This window comes from Dryas octopetala, chromosome 7 (assembly GCF_963921425.1).
Source record: "Dryas octopetala chromosome 7, drDryOcto1.1, whole genome shotgun sequence".
In the NCBI taxonomy this organism is placed as follows: Eukaryota; Viridiplantae; Streptophyta; class Magnoliopsida; order Rosales; family Rosaceae; genus Dryas; species Dryas octopetala.
This window is the reverse complement of record NC_141372.1, coordinates 14,163,168-14,181,059: the sequence shown is the minus strand read 5'-3', so window position 1 is coordinate 14,181,059 and position 17,892 is coordinate 14,163,168. Positions and strand designations below refer to the sequence as shown.

Genomic DNA, 17,892 nt, shown 5'->3' with positions numbered 1-17,892 from the left:
GTTGATAATCTTTCCTTGATTTTAGTAATAGTATGATATGACATGCAAATAAAATTGAGTTTTCTTTTCAGTTGTATTTTTGACTTCTATCCTTAAGATACTTTACTATATAAACATACAATTATAATGTTAAACAAGGCTCTGATACCAAATAAATAGAGTGAGATGGCTAACCGGGAGTGTTCCTTTTAAAAAACAATTATCTACTAGTCTTGCTTCTATCATATTAACATGTTTACTTCCGAATATTTTCATTAAATCTTGAAATTCTAAATTAAATTTATAATCTATTTTATCTGTTACTTTTCCTATATACATTAAACTTACACTTAAATTTTTATATTCACCTTTCATGTTATAATTTTTTGTTCTTATACTTACTTTTATATGTTGACTAAAATCATTAATTTTCATTGGAAAATTAGGTATACATCCTACTATTGCTAAGTTTTTATTAACATCTACTTCAGCTGTAGCTATGACAACTTGTTCATGATTTTCCCATCTATCATTATAAATATATACTAATGCTTTAGTTCCTACTTGTGCTCTTGCAAGTCCGACTATTCTTACAAGTATTGTTCCTATATACATGTATTAATCTATATTGTTACTTTCTAAGTTCTTTAGTTGCTTCTGGACTTAATAAATCTAATATTACTTCTTTATCTATACAACTAATTTTTTGTTGATTAATAGTACTGACTATGCTTTTCTTGCTTTCTAGCATTCTTAAATGATATAATGAGTTATTATGTTTTTGTGTGTTTTCAAATCCTGATCTAAGAAATTCTTGTGCTTCTATTTCTGTTGGGTATATGTCTTCGGTTCTGACCACTTTTTTGCATTTTCTTCTGAATAATTCCATTTTGTATTATCAAAGGGATTTATTTTCTTATATTTTGTTTATGTTTTTCTTAAATTTAATCCTTCTAATTTTTGTATTACTTCTGGAGGTGATGCAATACAATCGACCAACACTTACAAGCGTAAACCTAAAAGAATAAGAACCTTGGATTTCACCAGGAAATTGAGATAAAACCTCAATAATTAATTTGATAAAATAACATAATCATCTGTCTAGCAATTGTAAAATTGCTTAAGTATGATTAAAGAAACCCTAGGCCGCAAAAAACCTTATAATTAAGGCCCACATGTAATTACAAACCCAAATAAAATATAAACAAAATTAAATAAAATGTCTGAAAGTTTAAAATGCAGTTTTGAGGCCCTAAACGACCTCAGAAGGCCGAAAAAGCCCATACATCATAGCTTAGCAATGAGTTTGACTCGTTTCGCGATTCCCTTCAAAACGATATGCAATAGTGCCAGTTTCAGAGCCAAACTCTCCGACTAGTTTAAATCATTTCCCAAATTTCTTGAATTTGAAACGATCAAGTTGTTGCATCCGTTCTGCATCAGTAGTGTTACTTTATGATTTGCTAAGATTTTATGTATATCTACTATCTAATCTTCAAGACATTCTAATTTTTCTGATATATTTAATAGAAGTTGAATTATAATATCTTTGTCCAGTTTTACTTGTTTTACTATGAAGTACAACTATTTTTCTACCTAAGTTAGGAATATAATTTCTAGCATAATTTAATAATCCTAAAATGCTTGTAACTGTTTCATTTTTTCTAATTTATCTGGAAATTCTAACACTTTCTTAGTTATATGTTCTTGTAATTGAATTGTTCTTGATTTAATATACATTCCTAAAAATTATATATCTCGTTTTTCTAATTTAATTTCTTAGCTATATCAATAAATTCTTGTAGAATAATTTCTAGTCATTTCCTATGTTCATTTTTATTTTTACCATGTATAAGAATATTATCTACATATACGCTACAAAAAGAATCATATTTCTTAAATATTTGATCCATCTTTCTTGGAAAGATAGATGGAGCATTTTTTTAATTCAAATGGCATGACAAGTCATTCAAAATGTCCTTCTAGACAAGTGAAAGCTGTCCACTCAATTGATTCTAGTGATAATCTAATTTGTCAAAATCCTCATTTATAATCAAATTTACTAAAATATTTATTATCTTGTATTTTATTTATTAGTTCATCTTTATTAGAAAGTTTATAACTATCTTTATATATATATTATCATTTAATCTTTTATAATTATACACAATTCTAGCTTTTTTTTCTCTTTTTTTTTTTTCGAATACTTTCAAACTATAAATGATACTGATCTATGTTTAGATTTTGAAGTTTTTTCTTATAACAGTAATAGAGTTTTTTTTTTCTTGATTTTGTGTTAAAAGTTCTATTAACTGATTTTGTTTGTTTTTTTCTAGCTTAATATTTTGTGATAAATTAATTAATAAGTCTACAATATTATTTTCTATCTGTTGATCTTTATTACGTAAAATATGTTTATATTGAGTGTTAGAAAAATTATAAAGCAAAGTATTTTGAACTAAAGTTAATTTCTTCTTTTGATTTTCACTTAATTCTAGATTAAGATAATCTATCATAATCTTCCTTGTTCGAATTTGTAGTTGCATGAAAATTTGTTGTTGTTGTTGGCTTGCCCTTCTTTATTGCAGGTCTTTAATTGTTGATTGGTCTTCTTGTCTTCACGTGATGGAGATGTTTAGATATAATCATATAACTAAAGAGTTTTATGGGGTTTTTAAAAGATTTTGGTAGTAGATCCGAAATTTTTGAAAATCAATAAATTTCTGATAGTTTTTCCCAAATTTTCCCTTCTTTTTTTTTTTTTTTTACCAAGTTATTTCATTAAATTGAATATAGGAAAATTGCGTGTAATAATTTTCCGGCAAAAGTAAGGTCTAGTAATTCAATGAAAATTAGAGCAAGCTAACTGGCATGGGATGATTTGGGCGGTTAGATTTTTTTTTTTTTTTTCTGCGGCTGAGATTAAAAGCTGTATATAGACGGGCGCTGAAATAGGGGGATAGAGAATCCGAGTCCCCCAGAACTAAACCCCGAAACTAAACTCCTTCTCTTTTCTCTGGATTTTCTTCTTCAGTAGTCAGCAAAATCCTGCATCAGCTAATAGGTATGTTTCTCAGTGTTTATTGTATGTAATTTTCACTCGTATGTTTCTCTACTTTAGTTTGTTGTTTCAGATTTTTTGTTGGCGTTTCAGAACATTGGTTGGTTCTATCTGAGCAACAAGTTTGATGCGTGATTTTCAAATATTCAGTTTTCTTTGTATATCCCAATCCATACCAAGAAACCCTACCTTACCATACAACTAGCATGATAGAAAATGTGACGTTTCCCTCATAATTTAAGAATATAAATTGTAAGTGCAAGTTCTGAATGAAAATAATAACCAGGATTGAGTTTTTAGTTCGAGTTTTATCAAACCAATCGATTCAGTTTGAGTTCTTGCACTGTAAAACTGAACTTTTGGGTTTCACATATATGTTGTTAAGATCATGGTTTTCTGTTCTTGGGTTTGTATATAACTATATTTATACATACAACAGAAAAGGCCTCTTGGCGTGCGTGAGAGCGTGTGCTAATGGTCTTTACTGATCCCTTGAGTAGAGTAGGCCCAACTCAAGGTTGTCAGCCCGCATTTAAGTTGCGAAAAGAGTCTCTTTTTTTTTTAGATAAAAACAGGGTTAGAGCCAATTAATATAGTAATACTGAAACTTGAAATTGAGAGTCCAAATTTAGATTCTTATATGGAAGAGAACACAAAATCAATTAATTAGTGAGTGATTCATTTCATTTTGTTGTTTAATCTTCTTCAGAGTCAGAGCCAGACGGTGAAGAGAGCGCCCAAAAGCAAAGGCTGACGATGATGATGTCGGTGGAGGGTGTGGTCATAAAATTGCCATCATCTTCATTCCCAATCATACATAGCCCTGCCTGCTGCTGTATCACTCGGACCTTTCGGCCTTTTTCCATATCGGCTTCGACTCTCAGAGAAGGCCACTCGGCCCCTTCTGCTGCACCTGCATCCCTTTCTCTTGGTCACTTGACCCGACCCCATTTCCCTATCCTCCACCAGGTCTGTGCAAAGTTACAAGCGTTATATTTCATAAATAACTGCACTGTTTAGTTCGTATTTGGTTGTGTCTGTAATTCCTGAATATTTATTGTTTTGTACTTAGTACTTATGGCCCATGGGCATGGCAGGAAGTAAATGGGTGTAGACTTGTTTACTTGGACAATGGTGCAACTTCCCAGAAGCCTACTTCTGTGTTAAGGGCTTTGCAGAATTACTATGAAGCTTACAATTCAAATGTGCATCGTGGGATCCATTACTTAAGGTAGAGACTAGAGACTAGAGTGAAATTAACATACCCCATATACAAGTTATTCAATTTGAGTCGGTCTCAGACTCTGATTCACTTATTAATTAATTGATTAATACATTTGAGTTAGAGTGAGTCACCAGCTTGCCATAGCTTACTCTTTTCTCTTGTTGTCAACATAGTGCAAAGGCAACAGAAGAATATGAATTGGCAAGAAAGAAGGTTTCCAACTTTATCAATGCGTCTGACTCGCGAGAAATTGTTTTTACAAGGAATGCTACTGAAGCTATCAATCTGGTTGCTTACTCTTGGGGACTCCAAAATATAAAACCAGATGATGAGGTAGAGACAATTTCACTATATTTATGTCAATTTCTTCGTCAGGATTACTATGTCACGTTCATTCATAAAGGAATAACAATTATGCTGTTTTTTTGTATGGTGGTCATGTTCTATTGGTGATGGATACTCTTATTTCACTATCTGAGTTTGGGAATTAACATCTCCACTTAGTCACTTACTACCATGTCTCATCTTGTACCAATATTTGTTTCAAGTAGCTGTACATGATCTTATGAAAACATTATTCTGTAATTTCTCATGATTGAATTTTAAATACAACTACCATTGATCTCCTTATTGTTTGTGACCTCTTGCTTAACAAAATCTCCTTTCAGATCTTACTTACAGTTGCTGAACATCACAGTGCAATCGTTCCTTGGCAACTTGTTGCTCAAAAGACCGGTGCTGTTTTGAAATTTGTGGGATTAAATGAAGATGGAGTTCCAGATGTGGACAAGTTAAAAGATATGCTGTCAAGGAAGACAAAGCTTGTTGTCCTTCATCATGTCTCAAATGTACTTGGTATGTTTTTGTGTCTCAAGCCTTTTGTGTTTTGCTGAACTAGAAAATAAGCATGCCATGCCATATATTCCTTAGTAGCATTAGAGTTTGACTTCTATGATTATTTAGTGAAGCTATTGTCATTCATTATCAATAATTCTCTATCCAAGAAAAAAGTTTATTTCTTCTCAAAAAAGTTGATTAATGAAACTATTCTGATTCAATTGTTAACAAAAGAGTTTTCTGTTTTCCGTTATCAATAATTCTCTATTCAACAAAAAGCCCATTCTGTTATTCTAGTGCTGTCTGTTACATTGGCAGCTTCACTAGTAGGAAGGATGGGGTTGACTTATAGATATCTGACTGGGTCATACAATTCTGAACGCAAATCGGTAGGTTTGGTGTTTATTGGTGCTGTGACCTAGCTCTTATCATATTGATATGCTCCAAATATGAATATGCTGTTTAACCATCATTAAAGTATGGTTGCTTTTGTTTTTGACCTGGGGCACCTTAATGGAGATGCATTGAAAGCTAGAGGTTCTCTTTGTGTGGTTCTGAGAAGATTCTGCAATTGACTTTTGAATGTCATGTGGGATGTGTTTCTATATTAATGCAAAGAAGTCCTTTATTCTATTGGTTTTACCTTTCAACCTACTTTTTCTTGAGTTCATAGCTTGTGCACCACAATCTTTCCATATGGAACATAAGCTATGAACTCTAAAAAAAATTTGGGATTTGTAGTCCTTGCTTCATTCTTGAGTAAGGATCTCCCTGTATTTGTATTTTCTTCCTTATCTAAATTTCATTAATGATAGGCGCTGCAAATTTGAATTCTAAATTTTCCATACTAGATGAATGATTAGACTTTCATGTGCATTTGATTTGTCGCAATGCTCAATGAGATATTTCAACTTACTCAGGTTGTTATTTATGCTTATCTTGTCTGGTGGAGACTAACAACCAGAGGTGTACTTAAACATTTTTTTTTTTAAATAATGTTTTTGGATGCATCAAACTGTTAGTAGAGTAAATTCTTTTGTGTTGCTATTGATTGAGTATTTTAGAATTTTGTATCAAAGAATCAAATAACAAATATCACGGTCATATTGATGCATTTACAATCATTTTCATGAAGGTTCTGTTCTTCCTATCGAAGATATCGTGCTTTGTGCTCATGGTGTTGGGGCAAAAGTGCTTGTAGATGCTTGTCAGAGTGTTCCGCACATGGTGGTTGATGTACAGAATCTGAATGCTGACTTTCTTGTTGCATCTTCTCACAAGGTTAGGATACTGCCTTATGTACTGAAATCTAGCCTTATCGGCAAGTATATAAGTAAAGAATAAACATGCCTCAGATGTGTGGGCCTACAGGCATCGGATTCTTATATGGAAAAAGTGAGCTCTTGTCTGCCATGCCTCCCTTTTTAGGTAAGTTTCTTATTAAAATCTATCTTTTGAGAGTTCAATTCTTATATGTAAATTTCTGTATATCTATGTCTAAGAGGGCAGTGGCATGTGTGTAATTTGAAGCTGACTAAATGTTTCACTCCTCTTTCTAGGCGGTGGAGAAATGATATCTGATGTATTTCTAGATCATTCCACCTATGCAGAACCTCCATCGAGGTTGGTGAATTCGTTTACATCTTTAGCAACTTTATCTTTATTTCAAATGAAATGACTTCAGCAGCTTTGTTACCATTTAGACGTTGCTATTGTCTGAATGGCCTTTGTGTTTAAGTTGTCACCTTGGTAGCTGAATTTGAATAGGACAAGTCCCACTCACAATAATTTCCAGACCAGAAATTACAAGTAGAATGCTATAACTTTGGTTTTTATTCAGCACTGATATATCTTGTGAATTTGTTTCCAAATTGGTTGCTCTTAATAGTGCTAGAAAATGTGGGACTGGGAATTACCCATATATGACGGAAAATGCTTATGGAAATTTGAAGTGAAGTAGTAAAGTAGGTTCTCTGTGCATGGTAGTCAATAAAACTGATCTAAATATTGATTATGTTTCTGTTTTTTTTTTTTTTTTTTTTTCATTGTATACGTGTTTATCCAATATCCTCTTATTTATCTGTGTATGTTCTTTTTTTCTTTCCTTCAAATACAGCTTGTTGGATTATAAATAATTTTCATATATTAATGTTTTGAGTTTTTTTTTTCCATCTCTGGTACCCAAACTTTTAGCCCGTGTCCCAATTTGGTACTCAAACTCTAATTTGCCCCAGTTGAGCACTTTTTTTTTTTTTTTTGTATCTATTAAGTCCTTAATCCTAATTTTGTCAGTTAAATTAACAGAAGTTACATAACCATAGAAACTAAAGAAAACAATAAAAACTAAAGAAAAATGTTGAATGCCTCTCCTCATCTCTCTTTCTATCTCAGTAATCTCTCTCCTCATCTCTCGCTTTCCTATTCTTCTGCGTCTTCTTCGGTTTAGCCTGGCCCAGAAACTGATGTTGGTAAAGAAATGAGGAAAGAGATGAGATGATACTCGAACTAGTGGAGGAAAATTGGAAAGTTCAAGATCAGTTGAAATGACAGAAGGAATGGTTCATACATCTAGAAGAAGTGCATGAAAAGCTCCGAGACCAGTTCAAGGCAAGTACGAAGGAATGGGAGATGGAGAAGTCTTTATTGCTTGATGAGAGTTTATTATAGAGAAGCTTTGATTCTCAAACCGGAATTTCAGATGATCTTCAAAACCGGCTATAGATATGCACCAAGCCCTTGCTCATGAAGAAAGCATCTGAAAGTTAAGGTTTGTGAATTCCAAACCGTGTTTGAGATGTCTTTTCTGAGTGCGAGGATGCAAAACCACAACTAGAGTGCTTGACTGCTCAGAGGGACAAAGAAATTGCATTTCTAAGACAGGCTCTAAGCACAAAAGGGACTTTATAAAGAAATGGGACATCAATCAGGGGTGCTACAGAAAAAAAAAAATCAGGAGTTGCAAATTTCCCTCAAAGAACTCCAAGAAGGCCAAATCCAAGCAGAGTTAATTATGGGAACATGGTCACGTGCTTTGCACATGATCACTGCTGTTGACTTGACTGATGGAATTAGGATGTAGAATTTATTAGATACAAAAACATATTTTAGGTACTCAGTCGGGGAAAATTATATTTTGGATGGTAAATTGAGACACAGGTAAAAGTTTGGGTACTAAAAATAAAAAAATTAAAAAAACCTAGCCTTTTTTATTATTCCTAGGTGAATGATGGTTATGTGATTATCACATATGCTACCTTTTGATATGTCTTTTTTTGATTGCCACTCATAAACTGAACTAGATTTGAGGCCGGAACACCAGCAATTGGGGAAGCAATTGGTTTAGGAGCAGCTATTGATTATTTGTTAGGACTTGGTATGCAAAAGATACATGATTATGAGGTAAGTTGACTTGTTGTGCATTTTGAATTTTCTGTTCTATGTAACTGGTTTTAGACTCTTCTATTGCATGGGCTTTTATTTTGGTTGATTATAGCAAGTCCATTGTTGATGAGAAAAACTAAGAAAGAGAGGAAAAGATCATTTTATTGCATTACTTATCAATAGATTACATGGCTATTTATAGACACTAAGACATAATTTTCTCTGAAGATTAGCCTCAAATTAAGCTAATTAAAAAATTAGACCTTAATTCCTCATTATACCCCCTATTTTGAAATTCCCACCTTACCCTGAAATAAAATAAAAAAAACGAAAAAGAATTAAAAAATAGAAAAAAAACCAAGAACCCCACCCCACCCAACCCAGCAGCTCCACCCGCTCCGCTCACAGCGCCAGTCACTCTCTCTCACTCTCTCTCTCTCCCCCCTTCTCTTTCTCTCGTTTTCCTTCACTTTCTCTCTCTTCCAAGTCGGAACCAACAGAGGTCGGCGACCTTGTTGGCCTCCAGGGTTTTATAAAGATCAGGGGTTTATAAACAGAGGTCGGCAACAGAGGTTTGGCTTTATAAAAATTTTGAGGCACACCATGTCATTCATTTGTTTACTTTTTGGCCAGGGCTAATAATGTTTAAGACTTGTATTGACATGTGATATCAATGTGAATTGACTTTATTAAACTGCAATAATGTATGCTGGTTTTACTTGAAGGTCTGCCAAGTTTAATACTGTATGTTTAAAATTCACATAGATAGCACTATTAAATAAAATAAATAAAGAAATTTACATATTGAGTTGAATATTTCACGATTATGATTATTTGGTGGAAGCAATTGACAAAAGAATTGGATTATTGATTTTTTGGGGAGCATCATTTGTGCGAGCTGTGGGATGTGAGCTGAACTTAATGCAGGAGTTGAAAAAAGTTGGAAGTCGATCAATGTTAAGAAGTAGTTATCTAAAGAAATCTATGCCAAGATTATGTGTTTGTATTTCATGCCTAGATAGATCCCATGTTTATGTAGTCCTTAGACTGTAAGTCGCTCTTGCTTGCAATTCTGTTTTTACAGATAGAGCTGGGTAAATATCTATATGACAGCCTTCATTCAGTGCCCAATATTTGCATCTATGGTCCAGTCCCCTCAGAACACATCCGCCGTGCTGCTCTTTGTTCTTTCAACGTCGAGAATATACACCCCACAGATCTGGCAACTTTTCTTGATCAACAGGTATGGTACTTAAACAAACAGGGCTTCATTATTTCCTATCTTTGTGTAATATATAAGTAGCTACTGCTAACTTGTAATTTCATTTCCAGCATGGGGTGGCTATCCGATCAGGTCACCATTGTGCCCAACCCCTCCATCGATACCTAGGCGTCAGTGCAAGTGCACGTGCAAGTCTTCACTTTTACAACACCAAAGAGGACATTGATGACTTTATCCATGCCCTCAATGACACAGTCAGTTTCTTTAATTCTTTCAAGTAGAGTAAGTCTTGCACTCTTGCCAGCCTACTGTAGATTTTGTATCAACTAACTATTCAGCTGTCTGTCTATACTGCTTGGAAAACTTAGCTTATGATCAATCAAGTATCATTTGTAATTGTTTAATTACTTGTTAATATTTATTTGTTCACTTAATTAGCAACATTATAAGGACATCTGAAGGTTAAGCTACTAATGTAAAATGGAACAATAGCTTACGAACAAGGTTACAGACACCCTGAAAAGACCGAGGACTAACTCTGTTTTAGAGGTATTGTTTGTTTTCCAGCTTAACATATCCACAAAGTGAGTACATTATTTAGTATTTGTGGACCAGTTATACACATTGTATGACTGTCCATTTCAAGACTTTTTCCATATTAATCTGCAAATGAAGAACACGGATGACCACTGCAGTTAGCATAATTGCTCACTCTTGTTTTTTCCATGTTTTTGTTTATTGCTTGTGTAATATGATTCTCACATGCTTTTGACCCAAAAAAAGAAGAGGAAACGAGTCTCAAATGTCTTAGATAAAATTCAACCAATTCGTTTAACACTAGCAAGGGACGTGACAAGCCCAAAGCCATACTCGACAGCTCTTTACAATTACTGATAGTGATAATACTGGTTTGGTAAAAAAGACCGAACCAGTATTATCAATTGTTAAACCGAAATTTTGGTTTGGTAAAAAGGACCGAAATTTTTTGGTTTGGTAAACCAATTGTTACAATTTGAAAATAAAAAATTCCAAACCAAAAAAAAGTTGGGTAAAATTGACTGATTACCGAAAATTATTATTGAAAGAAACTAAATTGATTATTACCTTAAAAATTGAAATATAGACTGAAAAATTGAATCAATTATCGAAATTTAGTTATATATGTTTATATAATATTATTATGTTAGTGGTACAATAAATATTAGAGATAATTACAGATTTGGTTCACTTATTTTATAGCTAGTTCAATTTTGGTCCACGATTTTTTTTAAGTTCATTTTTAATCCACTAATTGTTCCATTTGTTCAATAAAGGTCTAGATTTGTTATCTCAAATTTATCTCGTCTTTTACCCTATCAAATTTAAGTCAAATTCAACAAACATATACTTGTTTTAAAGCTATGCGTCTCCTCTTTACAACCATATAAAGATCATTCAAATCGGAATTCTAAAACTCAGGATAATTAGCCCCAAAGTATGGTACCCGAAACTACTAATTTTTCCTAAAAAATTTTCAAACTTCACCAAATTTTAATTCTCTTTTATTCTAATACTCCAAATTGGTTCCTATTATTAAGAAATGATAAAATATAACTTATACTTCAATTATAATGAAAGAAAACACAACAAAAATGATTTAAAATCATAACTTAAAAAAAAAAAAACGTGAACCAAAATTGAACTAGATATAAAATAAGTGGATTAAAATTGAACTTTAAAAAGATCGTGGATCAAAATTGAACTAGGTATAAAATAAGTGTACCAAATTTGTAATTTCCTCTAAATATTAAATTATTAATATTATAATAACTATAAAAAAATATTATTATATAATGTTATTATATTAATATTATAAAAAATGTGAGTTAAGATATGAAGTTATTCTTTAATAAAGTAAATATTATTATTTTTAGGAAAATAAGAACCTCATTTTTGGGTAAGTAATGCATATATATATAGTCTTTCTTTAGAAAAGACATCCGCAAATTTAGTATCAAAATGATGCCGATATATATGAACTAAAGTGAAACCTAACTCAAATTACAGGGCCAAAAGTGAACTTTGGCCTATAAAAAACCAAAATAAATATAAATATATGAATATGACAGCTCAATAGTGCACAGAACCTCGTACAATTTTAAGCCAACCATGGTCGAGGATAAGAAACATACAAACATGTCTTTGTTGTTTTGAATATGACAGACAGCTCAATAGTGCACAGAACCTCCTACAATTTTAAGCCAACCATGGTCGAGGATAAGACACATACAGACAGGTCTTTGTTGTTTTGTTGTTAAAAGAAACAAAAAAATCCACACAAATTAAATTTAAAATTTTATTCAAATATAGAATCATACATCTCTATCTAGAAAATTACATAAAGATAATATATAATAATAATAATAATAACAAAATCACATGTAATTCAGAATCTTTGTGATTATCCGCATCAGTAGGTAGATATATATGATTTGCCTTGTCAACCAAATATCAGTTTATTTATTTATTTGGGGATTCGAGTAATTGATGATAAGCTCTTTCCAATCTTTTTTTTTGGCCACTAGCTCTTTCCAATCTTTGACTTGAGAAGATCCTCTAACTCTGGAGTTATATTAAGGGCGACCTGTAGCACCTCCGGTGATAATGCCCCCAATACTGATGTCTTGCCAGCTAAGTCTTCCAAGACAGGCCTGCAAAAATATTAAAATGTATGTGTTATTATATATAATATATATCAAAGAAAATTTCATGAGCACCCGGATTGTGAGGATCGGGATATTATACAATAACATGATTTTTATATTATCCTAGAACGTCCTTATACGGCAATATATGATATTCATTTTATACATATATGCATAAAGACGGTCGTTTTTGTATAGGATGAACATCATATATGTATCGCCGTATAATATGGAGGTCCGAACCAAATCTTATAACCCGGATAATTTATAAGACAAAAATAGGTGTAAATGATAAGATCACATGCTTACCGAGAACTAGTGATGATAGAGAAGCACTCAAATCCTTTTTCGCCTGCAACTATGGAAACCATGAAGAATCTCGGCACAACGAGCAAGTGACCGGTGGTTACTTGTGTGTCCAAGACTCGTTTACTGTTGAGACCCACAATTTGAACCTGACCAGACCCTTGGGCAACATAAATTATTTGAAATGTAGAATCAGTAGTGTACAATATGGGAGAGCACACTCCATTGGCCTCAAGTTTTATGAGGCTGGCACTTAACCCAGCTTCTTTAAGAAAAGGAAACTCCTTCTCAGTCATTGTAGTGATTGGTTTAAAATCATCAGAAATGTTGTGAACCAGTTTGTGGGTTATGTTGTGTGGGTTGGGCTTAGGCAAGCTCTTGCCTTGTTCTAGTTTAATGATCAAAGTCCCAGTCTGGCTTTTGGTGACCTTCTCTGCTTCATCCTTGGTGATATTGTAAGCCTTACTGAGCAACTCAGTTGAGAAACCTCCAAGTGAACTTAGTGTTCCAGCTAAAAAGAAGTAGGTAAATTGACCAGGAATGTGAGCCTTAGAAGTTTCACCCAAGAAGAGAACCACAAGGTCAGAGTCAGAGTCTTCATTGTTGAACCACCATGAGACTGCCCCAAGTGGTACTGGTATCACATCTCCTTTCTTTAGCTTAATCACCACTTCCTGTGATGTGTTAGGAAACACCATTCCCACTAATCCATCATCACCTGTATTAATGCAAAAATCTTAGAAATTCTATGGTTCGAAAAAACGAGCAGATCCATCATCTGCTCTAGCATCTTATTTTGTCGGACCGTAGATCTGATCATTATTAATCAGTTAATATTAGATTAACAGTCTGACAACATAACATATATATATATATAGTACGTACGCATGATAAGTTATTTGCAATTAAGGCCTAACCTTGGAGAACATATCCAAGTTTGGATGAATCCGCAAAGTGAGGAAGAGCAAAGCCACGAGGCTGCAGGACAAGCTTGCCGGCGCCAACCTTGGCCTGAGCAAGCAGTGGAAATTCTGAAGGAGACCAAATGGAATATGCTCCACCTTCTCCCTCAAACACCTTCTGGTCTGACTTGGGTGTTAAGTCCACATCACCCATTGAGTTGGCTGGCACTTTAATAATCCTTCAAAAAATGAACAGACGATGATCGAGAGGTACACAATTTCTGATCAAGATGTTGAACCTGTATCTGTAATTAAGTAGGAAATTAGAGCCGAACTTTATGACTATGAGAAATGCAGAAAGAGTTGGAATATATATATATATATATATAGAGAGAGAGAGAGAGAGAGAGAGAGAGAGAAGAATAGAGGATCCATGTGACATCAATAATTGAAAGGAATTAAAGTTATGGCTAACTAATGGCCAAAAAAAAAAAGGGGCATGCATGGCCTAACTGTAGGCTTTTACGTCTTTGACTAATTTATTTTATTTCTTGGGGTTTCGGCCCTCCCTATAGTACAAACAAAAAAAACAAGAAAATTCTCACAAATAGAGTGGGGACTGTGGCTCTTCCAAAGTTTTCTTGGGTATATAATATACTAATATGAACGTAATTCACGTCTAATAGTGAAAGTTATTGCTTGCGACCGTGTACGTGATATGAATTCTCACGTTTGTTTTTTGTTTTTTTTTTTTCAAATATGATTCTCACATGTCTTTGACCTTACCAAAAAAAAAAAAAAAGATTCACACATGCCTTTGTTCAATTCAACCAATTCCATATCAATTCACACAAGCACATAGGGGTGGACAATAACCGTTCCAACCCGACCAACCCAACCACATTGGGTTGGATTGGGTTGGTTTCTATCCCACATTTTAGAGGAATCGGTGCACAAACCGACCAACCCGACCTTAAATGGGTTGGTCTGCGGGTTGATCTTTCAAATACCCATCCCAACCCGACATCCTTCTAATTGTTCTAAATTTATAATTTATATATTATAGTATACTAGTATATTAGATTATTAGTATATATAGTATACTAGTATATATAAAAACCAAACCCGAAACCCCAAAACACTTATATATAGATTTACATTTCCATAACTAATTAATAACCAATATAGGTTTATATATGAAACATTTATATATAGGTTTGTATATATGAAACATTTCCTTATATATAAGTTGATATATGAAACATTTATATATAGGTTTGTATCCTTACCACACTGAATATTCACTTAAGTCAGTGAATCACAAAGAAATATATTTAATTATTCTAATATATTATATATGTATAAATATATTTATTGTAAGAATAAAGAATATATTATACTTAAGTGAATATTCAATTAGTCTAATATATTAGATATGTATAAATATATTTATTGTAAGAATAAGATAACCAAACATTGGCAGTCTGGTGGATAAGGTGTTGTCTTCTTTTCTTAGTGGTCTTGTGTTCGAACCTTCCAGCTAGTTTCCTCATTTTTCAGGTATTTTACAAACCGTCCAACCCGCCCAACCCGACCCGACCACATCAGTTTGGTTTGGTTTGGTTTCTATCTTTCAATATATTGGATTGGTTTGGTTTGCCAAAATGTGAACCCGTGGGTATTGGTTAGGTCTGCGGTTTGGGCCCAAACCCGACCCAACCGTACCCGTGTCCACCCCTACAAGCACATACACGTCTTCAACCAACTTAAGCAAAATATTAGGAAAGAATGATCGTTTTGGCATCCACCACCTATAAATATTGTTAAGAGATAATTAGGCTTTGATCTTTTAGAAAAATAGTTTTTATACGAATACTGGGGGTGTTTTAAAATTTATAAAAAAATCATTTTAATTCATAATAAAGTTCTTTAATTTATAAGAAATTTTTTTAATTCATAATAAAGTTCTTTTAATTTATAAGAATTTTTTTTTTAATTCATAATAAAGTCCTTCCCCGATTTAAAGGGTATTTCCCCTGATTTGAAGGGTATTTCCCCATTTAGGGTGTAGAGCCCAAAATTATGGAGTTAAAACTTAACATAAAGCCGTCAAAAAAGAAAAATAAAAGGACTTGATTAAAAACCCTAAATCAATACCGGTCTTAGTTTAAAAAAAACTCATAAAATGGATTGGACTCTAAATCTCCCTATTGTTAATTAAGCTTAACTTCGATGGTTCATTCAAGTGCGGCCGTTGGATTTTTTTTATTAAATCAATGTGTATTTCCAAACCCAACTAACTCATGTGGCTAAATGGCTACTAATGTCCTGTCCCGCTTAATTAAAAAAAAAAAACTTTAATAATATTTTTTTTTCTATTGGATTAATTAATTTAATTGATCAAGCTCGAAGAAAGAATACACCTAATTTTAATTCTCAAATTCAAATGAGACTAGTAGTTAATCTGTTAATTAAAGGATACCAAAAAAAAAACATAATTAAAATTTTATAAAAGTCGTTTTATTTGCGCTTTTTTGTTTTACGTAAAATGAAGTGTAACTCGGAGATGTTTCGATTCTATAAACAGAAGCAAATGGGCTAAAATTTTGCCTACTCCATGCTAGGCAACAAGGATTTAAGAAATTAATTATTGAAGGTGACTCAAATCACGCGTTGACATGCTGCTTCAAAAATTGGATCTTTCATGAAAATTTGTTTCTATACTTTCGGATACTCATTGCCACTTACAGTTTGGACCCATTTTCACTTTACCACCTAAAACCAAATTGAGTCAATTTGCCACCTTAATGATACGAACGTGCATAATAATGATTTTCTAGCCCAAAACAATTCCCCTTGAATTTTATTTAATTATTTATTTATAAGGGGATAAAACACCCCAATGAAAGCTATCATAGTAAATGGTAGGTAGCCATTTCCAAGTGAGTTAAGCAAACACGTCTTACCTCGATGGCGGCTTCAAGCTATCCACTAGGTAGCCCTGTCCATGATGGGTGAAACCACACTTGGGCTACAATGGGCTGTAGCCCAGGTAGCTCTTGTGGAAAAATTAAGCTAAGTATTATATGTATTGTAGGCCAAAAGTACTATATATATAGCCCAGTCAATTAAAAGTTATGTGTAACAGTTTTGAAACCTCAGAGGATGTATGTGTAATTTTTGAAACTCCAAAGGGTGTATGTGAAAAGACAATAAATCTCAGGCGGTGTAAATGTAAATAACTCTTAATAAATTTTGTTATAAGAGAGCAAGAGGTAGACACTTCACCCTACAAATCGTAAACCCTTCTTATCACCAAAGATATTTCCCATACTCAATATTTTATCAACGTTCTCAGCACCTATATATGGTTAACCCCTTTATTTTTTCTTTTGCCTCTCCAAGTTCTTGTTCTAGGCTTACTTTATCATTGCAAAAATATTTTGCCAAGTTAACTTTATCATTCAAATTGTTTTCTAGGAACCCAATTTTATTAAGCAAATTATTCACTTCATGTTATTTTTCAAGCAACCTATTTTTCAAATAAGAATTATCAAGTAAAACTTTTTCATTTTCAAACACATGCAATTATTCAGTCAAAGAAAAATTTTCTTTTTCAAGCAAACATTTATCATTCTCAATTCAGATCATGCAAGTTATCACATAGATTTGAATTTTCATTCAGGACAACAATTTTCTTACTCTCAAGAGAGCGCAATTGACTAGACATTCTCAAATTATTCTCCATTGATATGTAGATTTTTGGGAAAAATGCAATTTTGATTTTTATGTTTTACCTTGCGATCAATTTTGGTCCTCATGTTTTCAAAATTGCCAATTTTGTCCCTATGTTTGTTAGCAATTCTAGTACATTTTAAAAAACATGTTAGCTCCAACCCACTCTTAATTCCCTTCCACCACCGACAACAACCCACCACCACCATCCTCACCCTCCCTCCCTCCCCCCCCCATTAGCTTTCTTTAATTTTCTCTCTCTCTCTCTCTCTCTCTCTCTCTCTCTCTCTCTCTCTCTCTCTCTCTCTCTCTCTCTCTCTCTCTCTCTCTCTCTCTCCCCAAACCCCGCCCCTCCCCGCCCCTTTCTTCCCCCCCACCCAGCCCTAACCCCGCACCGACCCTCTTCCCCCCCACCCAACCTCGTCGCTCAGGCGTGGAGTTGGGCTCCCATTTAGCAATGTATTCTCTAGCTTCAAATCTTGGTGGCATATTTGCTGCAGACCAAGACATAGAACAAATGAGAATCACAGCTAAAAGAAAATGAACAATCTACTGGATAG

General features: G+C 33.4%; 2 protein-coding genes across 2 annotated transcripts; one reads left to right on the top strand and one right to left on the bottom strand.

Moving 5' to 3' along the window:
* The first annotated feature begins 2,924 nt into the window (after positions 1–2,924).
* Positions 2,925–10,208, top strand: LOC147279917 (cysteine desulfurase 1, chloroplastic-like). The gene is made up of 11 exons (XM_086250382.1): positions 2,925–3,043; positions 3,750–4,009; positions 4,138–4,271; positions 4,439–4,598; positions 4,934–5,120; positions 6,238–6,383; positions 6,458–6,530; positions 6,662–6,725; positions 8,402–8,501; positions 9,568–9,726; positions 9,816–10,208. Exons 2-11 carry the CDS (start codon positions 3,797–3,799, stop codon positions 9,984–9,986), a joined length of 1,407 nt encoding a protein of 468 aa, XP_086106508.1. The 5' UTR covers positions 2,925–3,043; positions 3,750–3,796; the 3' UTR covers positions 9,987–10,208.
* A 1,947-nt stretch (positions 10,209–12,155) lies between these two features.
* LOC147279916 (cocosin 1-like) lies at positions 12,156–13,847 on the bottom strand. The gene is made up of 3 exons (XM_086251866.1): positions 13,613–13,847; positions 12,699–13,413; positions 12,156–12,395 (listed from the first exon to the last, which is right to left on the bottom strand). Exons 1-3 carry the CDS (start codon positions 13,809–13,811, stop codon positions 12,266–12,268), a joined length of 1,044 nt encoding a protein of 347 aa, XP_086107992.1. The 5' UTR covers positions 13,812–13,847; the 3' UTR covers positions 12,156–12,265.
* Between the last annotated feature and the right edge of the window lie 4,045 nt (positions 13,848–17,892).

Bases quoted from the DNA above. Each gene is read 5' to 3' on its own strand.
- LOC147279916 (XM_086251866.1), bottom strand. From the start codon at position 13,811: ATGGGTGATGTGGACTTAACACCCAAGTCAGACCAGAAGGTGTTTGAG. The intron at 13,414-13,612 runs GTTAGGCCTTAA...GCATTAATACAG, and splicing joins ACTTGGATATGTTCTCCAAG to GTGATGATGGATTAGTGGGA. The intron at 12,396-12,698 runs GTAAGCATGTGA...ATATTTTTGCAG, and splicing joins TCTATCATCACTAGTTCTCG to GCCTGTCTTGGAAGACTTAG.
- LOC147279917 (XM_086250382.1), top strand. From the start codon at position 3,797: ATGATGATGTCGGTGGAGGGTGTGGTCATAAAATTGCCATCATCTTCA. The intron at 4,010-4,137 runs GTCTGTGCAAAG...TGGGCATGGCAG, and splicing joins ATTTCCCTATCCTCCACCAG to GAAGTAAATGGGTGTAGACT. The intron at 6,531-6,661 runs GTAAGTTTCTTA...TCCTCTTTCTAG, and splicing joins TGCCATGCCTCCCTTTTTAG to GCGGTGGAGAAATGATATCT.